Raw genomic sequence first — 18393 nt, 5'->3', positions numbered from 1 at the left:
CCCTGCAATTTCTCCAAGCTGGGAATAAAAACAATTTCATGTTTCAAGCTATTACCGTCAATACGATTTTTTTTCCCCTTCAAAACTGTTGCTCAGATCCAAGCAAAATAGAGTCCTTGCCTGGCGAAGCAATGGGTAGCAAAATAAGAATTTACTCCAAAAGCTATATCAATGACTGAATCTCAACAGCTTCGAGGTTTCTTTCTTCTCTTTAATTTCTAGTCACTACCCCAAATGAATTACAAAACAAAACAAAACACAAACAAATCTTAGGACCCACCCTTCCCCACAGTCAGCAATGTGGAAACCTCATACTGATATCAAAAGAGGAAATCTAATCTTGAACCTGAAATTTTATAGGCATCCAATTAAAAAGACGAAACAAGCATGGCGAATGCCTTCTCAAATGGCTGGGATTAGTTTTCGTTTCCTGTTTCCCATATTCTCTTTGGGTATTTTAGAGTCAGAGAAACCTTTGCAAAGATCTCTTGGGCAATAAACGCGAATGTGTTGAAGATACAGAGTGAGCACAGCTAACTTGAAGCTGATAAAGGCTTTAGATCTTGCCCTCCTTTCTAGCTTGAATATATGTCCTTGAAGTCCCTTAGAATACCTCATGAAAGAAAGAGACCTCTTTCAAAAGCTCCAGGCCAAATGTAAGATAGACTCTCTCTGCTCCAGAGGATATGAAAAAATAGGTTTCAATTCTGTCCAAAATTGGGAAATAAGTAGAACCCTGATCAGCTTTTTGGTTATTTTATTTTATTTTTGCTCAATAGTTAAAACTTATACTAGAACCAAACACTTTACTCCTGCTTTGCAAAGCACTTTCTATAACAAGACTAAGACAACCCCCAGTCTAACTGTTAATAAGCCCTGGCCACCATGAATTTAGAAGCTGTGCTGCCACAGAGAACAGAGTGGGGCTTTTGCTCTCACTGCTCCTCTGAGCTTTGTGAGCTGAATGGACTGAGTAGATGGATGTAGGTTATAATTTTCCAGACAGAGAAAGGATTCCCTCAAGAGTACAGAACATCCAGAAATATGTCTACAGCAAAGGTTTTTGCTGCCCTTCTTCCTTGACAACTTCAGCAGAAAGAACACAAAATAGACCAGGAAGATATTCAGTCCTCTTGTTTCAGACCTAATGATGCTCCAAAGAAACTGTGGTATTCCCTACATAATTGTGGTTAGTGCACTGAGATTTGTAGCAGTGAGCTTGCCCAGACATTATTGTGTGTTCTACAAAATTTAGACTCAATTTTCAGGCACAGACTTGGCTTGGGGAAATCATCTTCCCAAGGTAGATGGCAACGAAGGCATAGAGACAGTTTTCAGATAAATCTTTTGCCTTTCAAAAATCTTTTAAAAAGTTATTTATTTATTTGTGTGTGTGTGTGTGTATGTATATGTGTGTATGTGTGTGTGTGGTGTACATTTGTTGGTGTGTGGAAATCTTTATTGAGTCCATTTTCTCCTTCCACATTTATGTAGCCAGGGGTCTGCAATAAGGGCCTTTGCTTGCTGAGCCATCTTGCTGACCTAATTATCCTCATAGATGCTTTTCTGTCATCCTCCTCATCTTCACCAATCATATATATCAGATACAGAAAGTTTATCATATAAATAATCCTATGCTAAGCTCTTTATATGGGTGATCTCAATCCCCAGAGATTAGATGACATAGATTATTGTTGGTAGAATTATTACACCAATTTTAGAAACAAGAAATCTGAGTGACAGAGAGATTGGAAAACTGGTCAGGGGCTACAGAACCCACGCAGACTGAGAGGTGGTGCTAGGTTCCAAGCTCAGCTCAGTTTGACTGCATAGTTCTTGATAATAGCAGAAGCCCATGAGAATCTCAGCTATCCAGGTTGGTTCCCATTGGTGCCCTTATCGAGGGCACAGGCATTTCTTGGCTCTTACCCAGCCAGACTGGCCATTTCAAAAGTATTATAGATACGGGAGAGAAAATCAGAAGAAGAAGCAAACAAAAACTTGACCAGTCCCTCTGAGTATATCTTGTAGCACCCAAGAGGCCTAGGGCCATGGAAATAAATCTGTGTAGAGAAGAAATGTCTGTGGATATCTGTGTTTAAGTCTCTCTCAATAGAAGTAAAGAAAAGAATTATATTGGTTGCAGTGGATACTGGCCTCAGACTGGTTCAGAAAAGGGGAATATTTGGTTGTAAATAGCTACTGTGGCAATGAATTGATGCAGCAAGACTGATAATGAGTTTATTTTGGAATTTTTGTCTCTATTATCTGACCATCAACCAAAGAACAGAAACTCAGCCAAGAGTAGTAAAGTTCAAGTCTAAATTGTCCCAGGGGATTAGCTTTCTTTCCTGAATGATTTTTTTTTAAAGGAGAACTGAATTTCTAATGTTGTTTAAAATCTAACATGGAGATGGAGCTTAGGAATCGGAGGCTATTTCTTTCTATTTGTTGTATTACATACAGATGTATATGCAGAGATAGTACCACTCCACACCCCCTTTTCAACAGCCCGAATCCAGTGCTAACATGATGTCTAATTCACGTGGAACAGAGGCTGCCTGACTGACAGCATAAAGCTGCTCTGCAAAGGCAGATGTTAGGCTTTTATAAGGATTCTCCACCCTAAAAGTCAAAAGGTGCAAGGGACATGGCCCTCTGCAGAAGCTCAAGATTGTCACTTTTCAGGGGTGCAAACATTTTCAAGGGAGGGTCAGGATCCACCCCTGGAGCTTTAGAGTTGCAGAGAGGTCAGAGACAAAGTTATTGATTCCTGCTAGGCTCCTGGGTTCCAACTGAGCATAACTAGATGGGAGTAAGGGGCAGGTTGTCTAGGGTGAGAGCATGAGAGGCCAGAGGATCTGGCTCCAGAAGCCTACACACTGACACACCAATTCTCAGGCTAGAGCCAGTAGAGAAATGATCAGGGAACCATGGTAAGCAGCAACAGGGCTTTGTGCTGTGCGTGCCTGGCTGGGCTGGTTTGAACCAGTGGCTTTCAACAAAAGAATAATGCCCTAAGGTCCAGATGAGAGCTGCCAACCAAGAAATCATTACCCTCTTCTCTTTGGGAAGCACCTTGTATTTCAAAGGACCACCAGGGAACTGGGTTTAGTCAAGTGTAGTGGTGCATGGGACTGTACAGGCTAATGCTGTGCATATGAGCATGTACAGTGTACACACACACACACACACACACAAACACACACACACAGAGGAGAGACACAGAGAGGCAGAGGCAGAGATAGAGATAGACAGAGACAGAAACAGACAGACAGACAAGGGTGGAATACACAGAGAAAGTAGCTGCTTTTGTTTGAATAGCTTTCTGAGCGACTCACACTAACTTCTTGTGGCCTTCTAGAAACAAAAGGTCAGTTCTCTTTAAGGTAAAGAAGCCATCAGATCAATAAGACACTGGCTGTCCTATCCTCTGTACTGTCTGTGTATACGACCAACAGACTGGGGTTATCTAAAGCAGAATGGAATAACCGAAACTGTGCAGTGGGCTAAGGCTGTCAGGCTTCAACATCTCTGTGTTGGAATTGCGTTGTCTCAAATCCATCTGACGTATGAAGCCATAGACATATGTACCTGTACTCTTGGCACATGTTGTGGTCTCTGGTGTCTAAAAGGTGACTCTAGAAAAGCTCAAAGTCTTCCTAGAAATAGCGCTATCCTCCTCCCACCACATCCTCCAAAGCTTCCCTTTCAGAAGCATCACTTGGAGATAAACTTCTTGCTCCCTAGCTGGGCCAGGAGAGGAGCAAGTGAAAAGAAGCTTTGACAGGGACGTTCACCTGCTCCAACTGCGCAGGAGCAGGGTGCGAGAGTCTCAGCGGCACAGAGGCAGATGATTCCCATCCGTAACCACACTTCAACTTCCCAGAGAGAACTCGACATTGTGAGGAGCCGAGGCTCTGTGAGCAGAGCCTTCCCTTACCCCGCCCTCAACCTCTGTCTATTTCTTCCTACACAGGTTTGCTCCTCTCCCAGGCTGAACTGTTTCAAAGGATTCCGTACTTCCTATTCAGAAAGACAGTACAGCTGATTAGGAGGAAAACTCGGGGTTTTTATGCAGCTGAATGCCTGGACAGATCTGTCATGTGAGTGGGGGGGGTGGCCTTAGTTTTCCCCAGGGTTAATCTGTGATCCCAGCAGCCTCTGTATCCCTACTGTGGTACATTCACAGGTGTCAGCAGCGCCTGGATAGGGATAAGGCATTTCCACACTGATGGAGAAAGAAACAGGACCCAAGAAGTTTGGCTCCACATGCAATGTATTACTGGGAGCACAATGCTACCTAATAAAATTTCAATGAGGGAACAGCTCAAAACACTTGCAGTGTTCCTTTCTCCTAAGTCCGGCGTTCTCCTGTAACTTTACATGAACAGTTCTTAAATCTATTTCTCTAATAGCTCAGGCTGAAGACCCTCCCCGATTTACTGCCTCTGGAATAAAATGTTAGCCACGGGGGGGGGGGGGGGGGGGGGGGGGTCAATGACCCTGCTCTTAGGTCCTTGGAGGTGAGGGCAATTGAGCCTAGGAAGCATGACATCTATAAACAATGAAAAGTTTCATAGATGAAGCTGTAATACGGAATAGCTTGGGGGATGGTGAAGGGGGTGAGCAGTGGTATGGAGCCACCTGTCCCTACTCTGCCAGGCTATCCCTCCCTGGGGATCCACTGCTCTTTCAGAGCCACGTGAACAGTTCCAAGGAGCAAAGGTCTTTTTTTCTCCAATAAATCATTATACTACAGCACTTACAGGAATGTTACTTGGAAGAGGTAGTGGTCTCTGAGCACACTCTGTCAACTAAGATCTCCTAAATACTTTCCTCTCTAGAGCATTTAGGGAGCCCCTCCCTGCTGCTTTTTTTTTTTTTTTTCGATGGGGGAACTCACAGCACTCTTTCTTCCTCTGCCTTCAAGATCCATTTGGTGCTGTTCGTATGTGGTAACTCATGGTTGTGTCATCAACAGGAAGGACTGGAGGGATATGACTTTATGCTTCCTAAAGTCTCATAACCTTATGCAGTGTTTTATGTGTAGCAGCCCTTCCTTGATGTTTATTGACTAAGATGTGTTATCAGTTCTTTGTTCAAATGCAAAACAACTCTGATGGAGGGAAGCTGCTCTGAAATGCTGTGATGTTGCCTGTCAGGAGAGAGGAAGGACACACACATGCACCCAAACCCACAGTCCCCCATGCCACACCATACACACCATACACAAACACTGGGGTTTGGAGAGAACCACTTAATTAAAAATACTCTGAGCCAATCCTGAGTAACTTTCTAATGCTACATAAACTAATGGGTATTTGATGTGATGTTAAAAAAAAAAAAGCTGTCTTTACATAAACGAGAGAAATCAGAACAAAGCATAGACATTTTGGAAGCAGGCACATAAAGACAGGAGAGAGGCGAGGGTTAGGTTGTCCAGGGCCTCTCTGAGCTCCCTCAACTAGCTTCCTGAAGATAGAGAAGGTACAAACACCATGCGCTATCACACGTTTGGTGGATGGGTGGTACCTGGGAGCTGGAGATCCTGGAGCTGAGCTGCACAACTACAGTTTAGTAGTCACATGGCCTTGGTGAGCCACATAGCGACTCCCTGAACAGCTGCTGCAGGGAGAACGGCATGGCTTCTCCTTCATGAGGATGCCTGGAGGGCCAGACCAAAGCATCCTTTCCCTTGAAATGTGGAGGAATGCTGTTATTTTTTAATCCAATGACCTTCTCTGGTGTCCCATTTCCCTGGCTTCATTACAATCCCTTTTAATAAAATATATAGAATTCTCTTCTAGGAAATTCTATTTTCACTCTCTTTCTTATTTAAGTTTTTGTTAGTCATGTATTCTTCAGGAGTTGTCCCCTCCTGAAGGAGTTTCTGGTGTCGAAAGCACTGAGGGGAATCTTCCTTTCAAGGTAAGACTGTGGGTTACCTGGTCTAGTCACAAACCACAGAGTCTTTTTTAATAGCTGCCACATCTCAGCAGTTTCAGGGTGCACTAGTTTTGTTTTGTTTTATATCTCAGTGTCTCAAAAATCATGATGGATATTGCAACACTGTTTTTTTTGTGGGAGTAGTACAACTCCCGGCAGGAATCACAGTAGGGTTGAGAAGGACACGGCAGGAACACTGCTTAGCTTCTTAGAATCAGGGTGGGAAACAATGAACTGTTTTCCTTTTAGTAGCTAGCTGCTGAGAATTACCTGAATATTTGGATTCTGTCCATTGATATCAGCTTTGGAAAGATCTGGAAAGTTTGGTAGGTCAAGGAGAAAGGATCTGGGGCCGTCTCTTTGCAGTGAAGGATGCCCAGTCTCTGGAGGGAATCGCTGTCTGGGGAAGGGTTGGTGGACAACCTGGTGTTCCTCTGGGGCTTCTTTGGACAGAGGAAAGCTGGTTTCTGATGTGGAGTCACTCTCCAGGTTGAGGTTATTCTAAAACAGACAAAAAAACAAAATAAAAAAACAGACAAGTCATGAACAAATACTCTGAAGGCAGGTGGATACAAGTGCCACTCTTAACAGTTCATTAAATTAATGGATAAGAACAATTCATTCCAGTAGCTGGAATTGTCACTGTTCTATTTAGTGTGACACTATGACCTAGGCGTCTCTTATAACAGTAGCATTTAATTGGGGGTTTGCTTACAATTCCACAGGGTTAGTCCCTGGTGGTTCAGAGGGTTATTATCATGGTGGAAAGCAGACAAATAAGCATGATGCAAATCTTTGCATCCTGATTACAGGCTCCAGGCAGAGAGAGATGCTGGGCCTAGCATGGGCTTTTAAAACCTCAAATCCCACTCCCAGTGAAGTGTCTCCTCCAAGGCCACACCTACTCCAACAAGACCATACCTCCTAATCTTTCCAAAAGGGTCTACCAACTGATGACTAAGTCCTCAAATATATAAGCCTACGAATGCCATTCTTATTCAAAACACCACAGCCAGCATAGTATTCCCAGCTCATTTCACTAGCACACGGTTTAGTTTCTCCATCTTTAAAAGGCCAAGTCAGAAAATGTCTTCCAGTTTATTACTTAGGAATTTTCTTGGGAGTTGTGAACTGTTTATTAAGTACCAAAGCACATCAAAATAAGACAACTAGTTTAAAGGAAAAGTGCTACATATTTAAAGCTCGAACTAACAGTTTGTTTTTCACATCCTCAACTGGTTAACCACCATGGCTTTCATTATACTCTTAATAACCAGTTTAGTTTCTTTGATGTGTGCCATGGAGGAAAAGATTTGATTAAATCAGACAAATGTTTATGTCAAACTGTTGATTACGTATCTCCATTCACCTACTGACTCCCCATTGGTTCATCTATTCATCTACCTGTTGAAGTTTGGTCTTTTGCTATGTATTGTAATGCTAAATACTGGTCCCAAGGCCTGGTTACTCCCAGGGACAAGAGAATCTGCACATAGACCCAAATGATGCTATGTAACCTTGCTCCCCAAGTTATCCCTGATTGGTGAATAAAGATACCTACAGCCTATAGCTGGGCAGAAGATAGGTGGACTTTTGGGGTTAAAAGTAGGGGACTATGAGGAGGAAGAAGGAGAAGAAGTGGAGAGAGAAGTTGCCATGGGATAGGTTAGTTATGAAAACATGGCAATGAGGGTTGGCCAATTAGAGTTAAGAGCAGCCCATGCAGAATATAGTAAGTTATAACTTGGGACTATTGAGGGGGAAGAAAATTCCTAAGCTTAGAGGGTAGAATATCTGCCCAGCTCCAGTGCTATCAAGGCTGGTTATAAATATAAAAGTTGTATGTCTTTTATTTGGGAACTGAATGATCAGAAGTGGGGTAGAAAGCCCCAGTTTGAGATTAAACATCTACTCCAACATCTACATCTTCATTTCTGTCCATCCATTTTATTCTTGCCTATTCATCTATCCATTTATCCATTCCTATATCCATTTCATTAGTATGTTTCTATCCACCTCTCTAATACATTAATTTCACCCACTTTTTAGGCAGGAGACACATTAATAAATGAGATGGCCATGCGATACAGACTCTTTTGGAATATACATCTATGTGTAACAAACAAAACATACATAGACAAGAGAGTACTCATTGCTAAACAAAGAAAAGAGACAAGGTGATGGAGGTGATGGAGGGAAGGTTATCTAGGTGGAGAGAGAAAATGTCTCTGAGGAGGCAACACCAGAGACAAGATCTGAGAAAAAAAAAAAAAAAAAAAAAAGAGAGAGAGAAGCCTAGAAGAGATCCAGAGGGATGGCAAAGAGCAAGTAAGATAGTCTTTACAGAGGCGGAACTAATGGCTACTTTAAGGGACATAAAGGCTAGCTATAGAGTGATAAGAATTGAAAAGCCACATGGGTGAAGGATGGAGAGACAGAGAGAAGAATGACAAAAAGGGAACACTGAGATTTAATGCCCTTATTCTTAAAACTGCCAGTCAGAGGCTTTTCTTACCCAGTAAACATACCTCAATTAACTTGTCATTGGGGGAACTTTTCTAATGTAGCTGTCCCGGTCCTTTCACTCTCTCTGGACCACTTAGTAAAGGCATCCTCTGTCCCTTCAGGGATAGTATTTTTATGTTTACTGGTGGAAGGAGACATGGAGATAGAATTTCCCCCAGCCTTTGGGTCAGTGGTTAATGCTGTTGTTATTGTTGGGCATGTTTTGAGGTTTGGGAGTTATGTTCCAGCACATTGTCTCCACACACACTCCCTGCCCCCACCACAGGGCTGTTGACCCAGCCAAACAATTCTGTCTACAATCAAAACACTCTTGACTCTGAGTACCCGAGGTCAAGAGCAGCCTGAGACTGAAATGCACACAGACCACCTTTGTCAATCTTTGAAGGAGCAAAGACGAACTCAGGGCTCATATCTGTCATCTAGAAGTGGGAAGTGAGAGGCTTCGTGTTTTCACTTGCCTTCTCTTTTGCTCAGGAGATGTGGCCGAGCCAGTGTCTTTGTTCACTTTTCCAGCCACCTCTCTGCCATCGTTTCTGTTTCCTGGCATGATTGTGGAGGGAGCTGGCCTAGGGTTCTAAGGCATTGCTTAATGCAATGAATTCTAAATGTACTATTGTTTGATTGAGTTGGGGGAGAGATGAAAGAGAGGAGGGGAGAGAAAGAGAGAGGAGAGAGATAGGAAAAAGAGAAGTGATGAAATTTCTTGATCCTAAGAGCTCTCTGTCTCAACTGCCACAAAAGGTACTTGAATGTAGTTCTGTCCCTTTATCACTGGACGTCTAATCCCTACACTTCCCTGATGGTGTTTTTGAGAATACAGTTGGATTCTCCCTGATAGTGTTAGAGAGTAGAGCTAGATTCTCCTGGAGAATTTCTTGTTGAGGATTCAGGCATGTAAGTCATATGAGGGGCTTAGTATTTATTTGCCTTCCAAATGCTTTAGAGATTTTTGTAATTCACACCCCGGCTTTTATTGTATAACGAGGCAGGTTCTTAACTAGATCAAAAAGGGAGTTTTTTTTTTTTTTTTTTTTTTTTTTTTTGTGCTGGAGATGTAGCTCAGTAGTAGAGCATTTTCCTAGCACATTCAAAGTCCTAGGTTCGATTCCCAGTACTGCAATGTATGCATACACATATAAGGAATGAAGCATTCTTTTTACTTCTAAATTTTGTGTTTTTGAAGAGATTTGAAATGTATACATGTGGCTAGTTAACATTTTTATTAGAAGTCTGAAGAGAAAACGACTGAATTTAATTGATTTCCCCCCCTATGACCCTTGGATTCTTCTGATAGAAAATTCACTACCATAGAGTGACTCCTGGCTTAGCTTCAACCCAAACAAACTCCTTCAACTTTCTATGGCTCAATGCCCCTCTATACAAAGCACAGCAGATAATCACAGTCCTATGCTCTTCCAGCAGGATGGTCAAGAGTTGGACTGTAGCTACACAATAAAAGAGAAGTGCAAAGTTAGGACCATTGGCTGAGCAATCCAGGCCACAAGTACTTCTGCTGGGAATGGTTTAATGACTGGGATTCAAGTATGTTTTGGATTAGGTCTTGCACAAAATTGTGGCATTGCTCCATCATTCCTTAACCATTCTGACCCCAGATACTGACTCAACATTTGTAAAGTATTTGTCAGATGAGAATTAATAACAAAATGCCATTCAAATTTTCTGGATATCTGAGTTATGTTTGCATCTCTTCCAAATGTTGTTACCTTGACACCTTATTGTGCTGTGTTCACAGCTATTCAAAAACTGGAAACCCTGGGATAGGGGAAGGGTATTTAACAATGGTCACTTTGAAATGAAATGGAATTTTACTCCATCAATAGCAATTAAAGTGACATAAGGGGCTTGCTTGCTTGGTATGGGAATATGCTCCTTTCTCCATAGCCTGCCTTTAAGCTGTGACCCACCATTAGCAATGGTGTAGCACAGTCCCAGTGGCCATGTTCCCTCAGTGGTCCTAATGGCAGAACTGTTAGTCCCACTGAAAATGAAAACAGGACAACTGAAGTTGAAGAAGGTGATGTTAGGTAGGTCAAATTGGCTAGCTATGGCTTCATATACTCTATCTTTGTGCACAGAAATCCCTTTGTTACTCTACAAGCAGTTGGATTTAACATAGGATGGCACTAAAAACATCATGCTGTTGTATGGTAGTGTTTTGCTTCGGATAGAAATATTGTAATAGATATTGTGATCACCTACCCAATGATCCTTCCCATCTGCTTTTTATTTGGTGTTTGTTTCAGGTGAGAAGACAGCTGCTTAAAACTATATTTCCCAAACTCTGTTGCAGCTGAGAGGTGATTGCATGACACAGGCTGTCCAGTTAGGGTTAAGGAGAGGTGAGGTCTTGAACTACCAACAAGGAAGCAGATCCAGTATGCCCTTCATCCTTCTCTCTCCCACTTTCACCCTTATTGAGAACTGAGAGCACCACCAGTTTCATCACATCAGTCCTTGATTATTGACTCCCTAAATGTCTTCCCATTATCATTATCATTGATAATTGTCCTAGTTAGGGTTACTATTGCTGTGATGAAACACCATGATCAAAGCTACGTGGGGAGGAGAGGATTTATTTGGCTTATACTTTCATATTAAAGCACATCATCAAAGAACATCAGGACAGGAACTCAAGCAGGACAGGAATCCAAAAGCAGGAGTAGATGCAGAGGCAATGGAGGAGTGCTGCTTACTGGCTTGATCATCATGGTTTGCTCAGCCTCCTTTCTTATAGATCCCAGGCCAGGGTGGTCTCAACCACTATGGGCTGGCTGCTCCCCCATGAATCAATTAATTCAATAATTAATAAATTAATTAAATAATGAAGAAAACATCCTAAAGCTGGGTTTTATGAAGGCATTTTCTCAGTTGAGGCTCTTTTCTTTTTGATGGTGCTAACATGTGTCAAGTTCATATAGGAATAATGTTACAGTAACATTGTTCCCTTCTGTGAATTCAATTGTATTTTTAGAGCTGTGACAATTATTTAAAAGTTAAATGCTCTGCTTTTATGGTTTATGTGTCAGCTTTATGCCAGGACCATGAATTTGTCCTGAAAAAAAAAATCCTGTCACCTCTTATTTATAGAAATGTTGATGGAATGTGGAACTGCATTAACTGAAATGAGGTAAGTAAAGAAAGACAAATGCTACCTGTTGTTGCTCATTGGTGGAAGTTTAAAAAAATCTTAATCTCAATGGAGTAGTGAGTGTACTGGTTGCCAGGGACTGGGAAGGTTCGGGAGTGAGTACAGGAGACGTTAGATAATGGGTACATAAGTACAGCTGACAGGACGAACTAGGTCTGTTGCTTTATAGCACAGGAGGGGAGCAACAGTCTCCAACAATTTATCATATGTTTCAAAATAACTAGAGGAGTCCAAACAGTCCTAAAGTATAGATATGATATATAAATAAGAGGTATTTGAGGTTAATTATCATCACACACTGCATATATATTTCAAATCATCATACTGCACTCTATAAGTGTACACAAATGTTCTATATTAATAAAATAAGATGATCAAATGGAGGGTGAAACCACGATTAGAATATGTTATATGAAAAAAATTATTCTCAATAAAAAAGTGAAAACCTATGTAGTTAATTAACTGTGTTGAGTTTCTGGTCTTTGTGATTGAACTCAATCTTTAAATGACAGAATTTCTGGCAGAGCATAAGATGACAGTGAACTCCATGCCAGCCAGTAAGATGCTCTGCAACCTCTCGTAGCATCCCATTCCAAACCTGTAACTCTCTGTACATCTTTACTGAACCGTCAGTGTTTCTGCACTTACACATTGCATTCCTCAAATCTTGCTGACTGTGCTATGCAGTACTTCCTTTACATTGTACCGGAGTGCTCTCAATAATGTCTAGGGCTTTTTCTCTCTCACTCAAATGAACTGCTCCTTGGACAAATGGCTGAGCTGAGAGCTTAGGCATATATAAGAGCATATGAGTTTGGAATACTTTGCTGTGACAGAGAGCACAAGGACATTTTCAGTGTCTAATGGGGTTATCTTGAAAATCAAAAAACAAAAAAACAAAAACAGGAACTGATTTGAGGGGCTCCTGGTGAGATTATACAATTTGGACATAAAACAAAAAACAAAACAAAACAAAACAAAAAACCAACAAAGCAAAGCTATATGACAGACACACTGAATCTGACAGTACATGGGCATATAATGGTACATATAAGAAAAAAAAATCCCAGAAAATTACCTCAGGGTCCCAGTTGGTCATTTGGTACAGACAATGGATGCAGGGCAGAAAGAATAAGGTTCTTTGAAGTAGTAAGCCAACTCTGAGGGAGTAACTTGTGAGCTGAGATCCAGTGGAAGTAAAGGTCCAACAGGTGATGGGAACAGGAAGTGGGAAGGTGAGAGAGGAAGACTCAAGCCTACTTCCTGCAGCCTACACAGCTGACAGATGCAGATACCAGCGTGTCCTGTGACTTTTCCACTGGGCGCCGCTTCTCTGGTGGCATTCTGCAGGTCAGTTGGAGGCTTGTTGGATCACCTCAGCCCTCCAATCTCTTCCATTTCCCTTCACTCTCAGAACCTGGACCTGCCTACCCCTGGGAGATCTATATGGGGATGAACGAGACTGGTTTCTGAGGCAGTTTTCATTGTGTCCCTTATGCTGGGTATATCTCTGGTCTCAGACCAAGGATGTTTAGTCATGGCATTCTGCCGTTGTGACTTCCTCATGGCCAAGGTGGATTTCCATAGCCACATCAATGGCAATGAATACAAGGGAGGAAGAATAAGGTTCTTTGGTCAACTAAACTTCAGGACAAAATGAGATGGTGATCATCCAGTAGGGAAGATGATGGCAGTAGGGAGGATCAGGGTGAGGAAATGGGCTGTAGATCCAGTTCTTGGAAAAATGACCTAAGTGTTGTTGTCCCTGTTTGTAAATAGTACCCCCTCTATTCTGCAAACATCAGCCAATGGCTGTTGTGTGAAAAACATGGCTGCTCTGGCCCCTCCCTGAGCCTCCAGGAGAGGCTCACACTAGTAACAAACTGGCCAGCTAGAAAGGTTTTAATGCTTTTTTTTATTTTAAGGCTGTGAAAACTATTCTCAGATTAATACTTCTCAGGATCAGACTACATGGCAAATTTTAGGGGGCAAAGAAGGCTGTATTTACAATCTCTGAGTCCCAGCCCCCAATTCCAACTGCTAAGGGACACCAAATAAGTACTAGTTAATGATAATGATTGCTAAGTCTTGTTAGATTTTGTTTTAATTAGGCTCAGGCTCTAGGCCTCATTACTCCTAATGTGGCTTTAATGTGGGATCCTAAAGGGAAAAAAGAAAGAATCTAAGAATCTTCTATTGAAGATATTAAAGAAGATATTATTAGCAGTGCATAGGCTTTGAACAACAAACAACAGAGATTATAATTAACGTCACTGTAGTCTCTCTCCTGAAAACACACTAACAATATAGTTAATTAGCAATATGTCCTCATTTGCAGCTGGACATCTGCATATTATTATCAACAATGCTTGTTTCCCTTTTCCAGATTAAAGGAAGCCATACTGCACCCAGACATATGGCTACACTTCTTCCATATTAAAACACTCTGTTCCTTGTACACGGGATAATCATACTTTTTTCTTTTTTTTTTTTTTTTTAATCTGTGCTGGGCATCGATTTTGTCTGGAAAACTTCTACAGATCTAAAAATAAATTCAAGAATGCCACTGGTGGGGTTTCAAAGGGAAGAGCCAAAGTTCTCCATTTGGGGAGAGATAAAAGAATAAAGGACACACTGATTATTTTCACACATGATTGAAGAGCAAGCACTCCTGGGGAGAGAAAAGCTGGAGAATAAATAAAATAAGTTGTGAGTCTCAGCATCTCTTACTCCAGGGGCACACTTGTTCCTGATGCTCAGGAAGAGGGAATGGAGAGAGGTACTTTAGGAGTGGGAGCAGTGGGTGCTGGGAAGAGGTAATTAAGATCCACTGGGGAGACACCATCCAATGTGGATGTGTGGGTCCTAAGGTTGACTGCCTCCTGCTCCTGTACCTGCATGCGATGCAAACCGGGAATAAAGTGAATCATTATTTCATTGATGCCTCTATTTTAAACCAAGTGGGAAAAAAGGCAACTACTCTTTAGGGACTGTCCTGGCAGAGAAGAGATGGCCAGACATATGCTTCAGTCTTTGTTAAGGACTCCTGAAGACAACCCTGGGAGTTGGTGACACAGTCACATCATGTTTCAAGAAGGCAGGAGTGTCACGGTCCTGGCTGGGAACCAGCAGAACTTTCTGTCAAAGTCTGACTAATAGCTGAGGAATCTCTGGTTGTGGTGGCAGAAACGTATCAGGAGGATGTTTACTTTAGGGCATGGGAGTGACCTCACTTATGATCTCAGGCTATGCTTTAGAAGAGATGAAGGATAGTCAATTTTCTGCATCGGGGCGGGAGCTGACTCCTGGAGGAGGGGCTGCCCAGCTCTGTGCATCTTTCGTAATGCTTCTGGGCCAGCTGGTAGAATGGAAGTCAGCATGTTGCTGATTTATCTCTAATACTTCTGTGTTGCTTTGATCTTGAAACTGTGTAGATTATTAGTGGCGTTTCAAGTTGTGTTTTCTCCACTGCTGGCACTGAAAACAGAGGGGTAATTTTTCCAGGACCCACTTCTTTTATGTTCTGTTAGTTAAAAAATGAACTGAAATCACCCTTTCAACTCTAAGATAACATATAAGACATAATTACAAGGCTGGGAAGCCAGTTTTTACAAAAAGAATCTTTACTCATCATACAAAACATCAATGTCAATATAAGGTAAAAAATTTTGCATTTTCTAGCGTCCTCCTTAGGCTTAGGTAGACAAACACAGAAAGGACAGATAATAAAGTTAGCTCTCATGAGGCTGTGTCCTGGGTTACTCAAATTTAAGGCCAGATCTAATTTGCTAAGGAGTATAATGGATAGGCCTGGGCTGGCCACCAGGGGGCTTCAGTCACTGTTCTTTGGTCACTCTGGAGCTTGGCATCTCCTGAAAGTTGCAATCTGAGTAAATGTTACAGACTATGGATTGATGTTTCAAATGGTGCTTTCTCTATTGCTAGGAAAGAAGACAGAGTGATTTTGTGCATTTTGGCCATACCCACTTCAGAGAAAAATCTCAGAAGAAGGGGTGGGAAGATTGTAAGAGCCAGAAGACCAGAATGCTTGCTGCTAGATAGTGTCTGGATGTGACAGGGGAATCTGCATTCATAACACCTCAACAATATGGTTATCTGAACAACACACACATCATGACACAGCTACTTGGCATGTCCACACAGAGGAGAAATCTCACAAGGTGAATCCCTAAATAAAGAGCTATAGGCAATCCTGGCTGCTGAGAGAGGGAGAATCAGGCTTCTTCAGGGATGAGTTTGCTCACTGGTTAGCTAATCATCAATCTCAAACACATGGGCATACAAGTAACACTAAATGGACTTGGTAGGTTCTCTCTCTCTCTCTCTCTCTCTCTCTCTCTCTCTCTCTCCCTCCCTCCCTCTCTCTACATGCCAACAATGACAAAGAAGAAGAGGCCATGAAATTGAGAGGACATGTGGAGGACACTGTAGGAGCTTGGAGAGGAGAGGGACACATGGGAACACAGTACTCATATATTAAATTCTCAAAAAAAATATTTAAAAAGAAACCAATGATTATCTAGACCAGTGGTTCTCAACTTTCCTAATGCTGTGATTATTTAATATAGTTCCTCATGTTTTGGTGACCCCTGACCATAAAATTATTTTTATTGTTACTTCACAACTGTATTTTTGCTACTACTGTTATGAATCATAATGTAAATATCTCTATTTTTTTAATGGTCTTAGTCAACCCCAAAGGGGTCTTAACTCACAGGCTCAGAACCACTGATCTAGACTTGTTTTCCAGGACCCAGCCCAAAGAGGCATTAAGTAGTGTGCCCATGTTCTCCATAGTGATTGGCACAAACCATAGTCAACCTGGGAAAAAGAATCTCAGTGGAGGAATTGCCTCTAACAGGTTGACTTGTGGGACTGTTTGTGTTGGCATTTTCTTGACTGTTAATTTATGTAGGAGGCTTAAACACATGGTACTATTCCTGGGCAGGTGGGTCTGGGATATGTAAGAAAGGGCCCTGGGAAAGCCAGAGGAAGTAAGACATTAAGTAACACACTTCTCCATGGTCTCAGATTCTGTTCCTGCCTCTAGACTCCTGCCTTGAGGTCCTGTCCAGGCTTCCCTAAATGAGGGACTATGAAGTGTAAGATGTAAGAAACCCTTTCCTTGCCACATTGCTTTTGGTCTCAGTATTTAATCACAGAAATAAGAATGTAAACCAGGACAGCAGGTACCAATTTTCTAAATCCTGCTTTGATGAGAAGGGGTCTGGTAGGTCAAGAAGGCTCAGGCAGCGAATCAGTATCTCCCACATGGAATGAAGGGTAGACAGACTTAGACCGAAGCTGGGATTCTGCTTTTGGAAGGGAAATCCCAGAAGAAAAGCCACATCACACAGAATGTTCATTTAGAGGCTGAAGCCTGAGGCTGGCCTGGTCCTGACCAATTACTGCACCAAGTGAGATGACTTAAGCTCAATACTTTTTACTTCTAGAAATCTTTCTGTGCTCAGTACTTATAAATGGTACTTAAGATGAATGGTACCCTAACCTTGGAATTTTAGAAAGTTGCTCCTGGTATTGCAGATGTGCTGGATTCAGAATGAGGCCTGACCTTGCCTTCCTGTAAGTTTGGGTAAACTATAGTGGTTTGCATCTATGGTAGGATGGTTTTAAAGGTGTCTACAAATTCATCTTTTCTAAATAACCCTGCCTTGAGCAGGGGCACTCTGAGTGTAATCTTTGAGCTTTATCATGCTACTGATTGTAAGTTTGGCCAGGCTGCTTAGGCACAACAGCAAGCAGAGTCCTCAAATAACTTGTGCTTTAGTATTGCCTGTTTTAGGTGCTCTTTGGAGTGTGCCAAGAAGCCAGGTCTAGCCTGCTGAAACTGGAGACATGTAGGGACAGGGCCGTTATATCCCATGTTAATCAGCTTTCCAAATAGCAGTCCTCACCTGGAGATCCAAATCCACCCAAGACCAGTTGAGACAGCCCAGCTGAGACTAAGAGGATCACGAAGAATATGCTCTTAGGTTTTTAAGTTACCAAATTCATGGTAGCTTGCTACATAGCAAGAGCTAGCTGATACAGTTTTGTTTTGTTTTGCTTGTTTTGTAGGATGGTCTTCTGAAGTAGGATGAGAATTTCAGAAGAGCTGTCAGTCCATCCGTTTTGAAGTCCTTTGGTTGGAATCTGAATGACACAGTTGTCTGGAGAAATCATATCATAACAATGTGGTTTTAAACATTTAAAAATGTTTGTTATTTTTAAATTATGTGTTTGTGAATGAGTGGGTTGAGATGTGTGTATGTGTGTGTGTGTGAATGTCTGTGTGAGTGTGAGTATGTGTAGTATACCAAGTACAGGTGCCTGTGGGTGCCACAGGCATTAGAACCCCCTGGAGATGGAGTTATAGGTGCTTGTGGGATGCTTGATAAAGATGCTGGGAACTCAACTCAGGTCTTTTACAACAGGAGTACATGCTCTTAACTGCCTTAATGTGCTTTATTTTATTTTATTAAGTTATTTATTTACTTTACATCTCAATCACAGCCTCCCCTCCCTCCTCTCCTACCAGTCCCTCCCACTCCCTTAATCCACCACTCCTTCCCTTTCCCCTTCTCCTCAGAAAGGGGAGGCCTCTCATGGATGTCAACCAGCCTTGGCAATATCAAGCTGCAGTAAGACTAGGCACATCATGGTCTGTCTGGGCTGGGGTCCAGAGCAGACCTTGGGCGCAAGCTCCGCAGCCAGTCCCACAACACCTA

At 42.1% G+C, this 18393-nt stretch overlaps 1 protein-coding gene across 1 annotated transcript in view; it reads right to left on the bottom strand.

The window, feature by feature from the left end:
* Nucleotides 1–18393, bottom strand: part of Ism1 (isthmin 1) — a 91052-nt gene that overhangs the window by 23043 nt on the left and 49616 nt on the right. The window contains exon 3 of the mRNA XM_031372051.1: nucleotides 6220–6450. Within this exon, the coding sequence (XP_031227911.1) occupies nucleotides 6220–6450 (231 nt within the window). The remainder of the gene's footprint in view (nucleotides 1–6219; nucleotides 6451–18393) is intronic.

This window comes from Mastomys coucha, unplaced genomic scaffold (assembly GCF_008632895.1).
Source record: "Mastomys coucha isolate ucsf_1 unplaced genomic scaffold, UCSF_Mcou_1 pScaffold15, whole genome shotgun sequence".
In the NCBI taxonomy this organism is placed as follows: Eukaryota; Metazoa; Chordata; class Mammalia; order Rodentia; family Muridae; genus Mastomys; species Mastomys coucha.
Note: the sequence above shows the minus strand (reverse complement) of the source record. Positions and strands in the feature narration are given on the sequence as shown.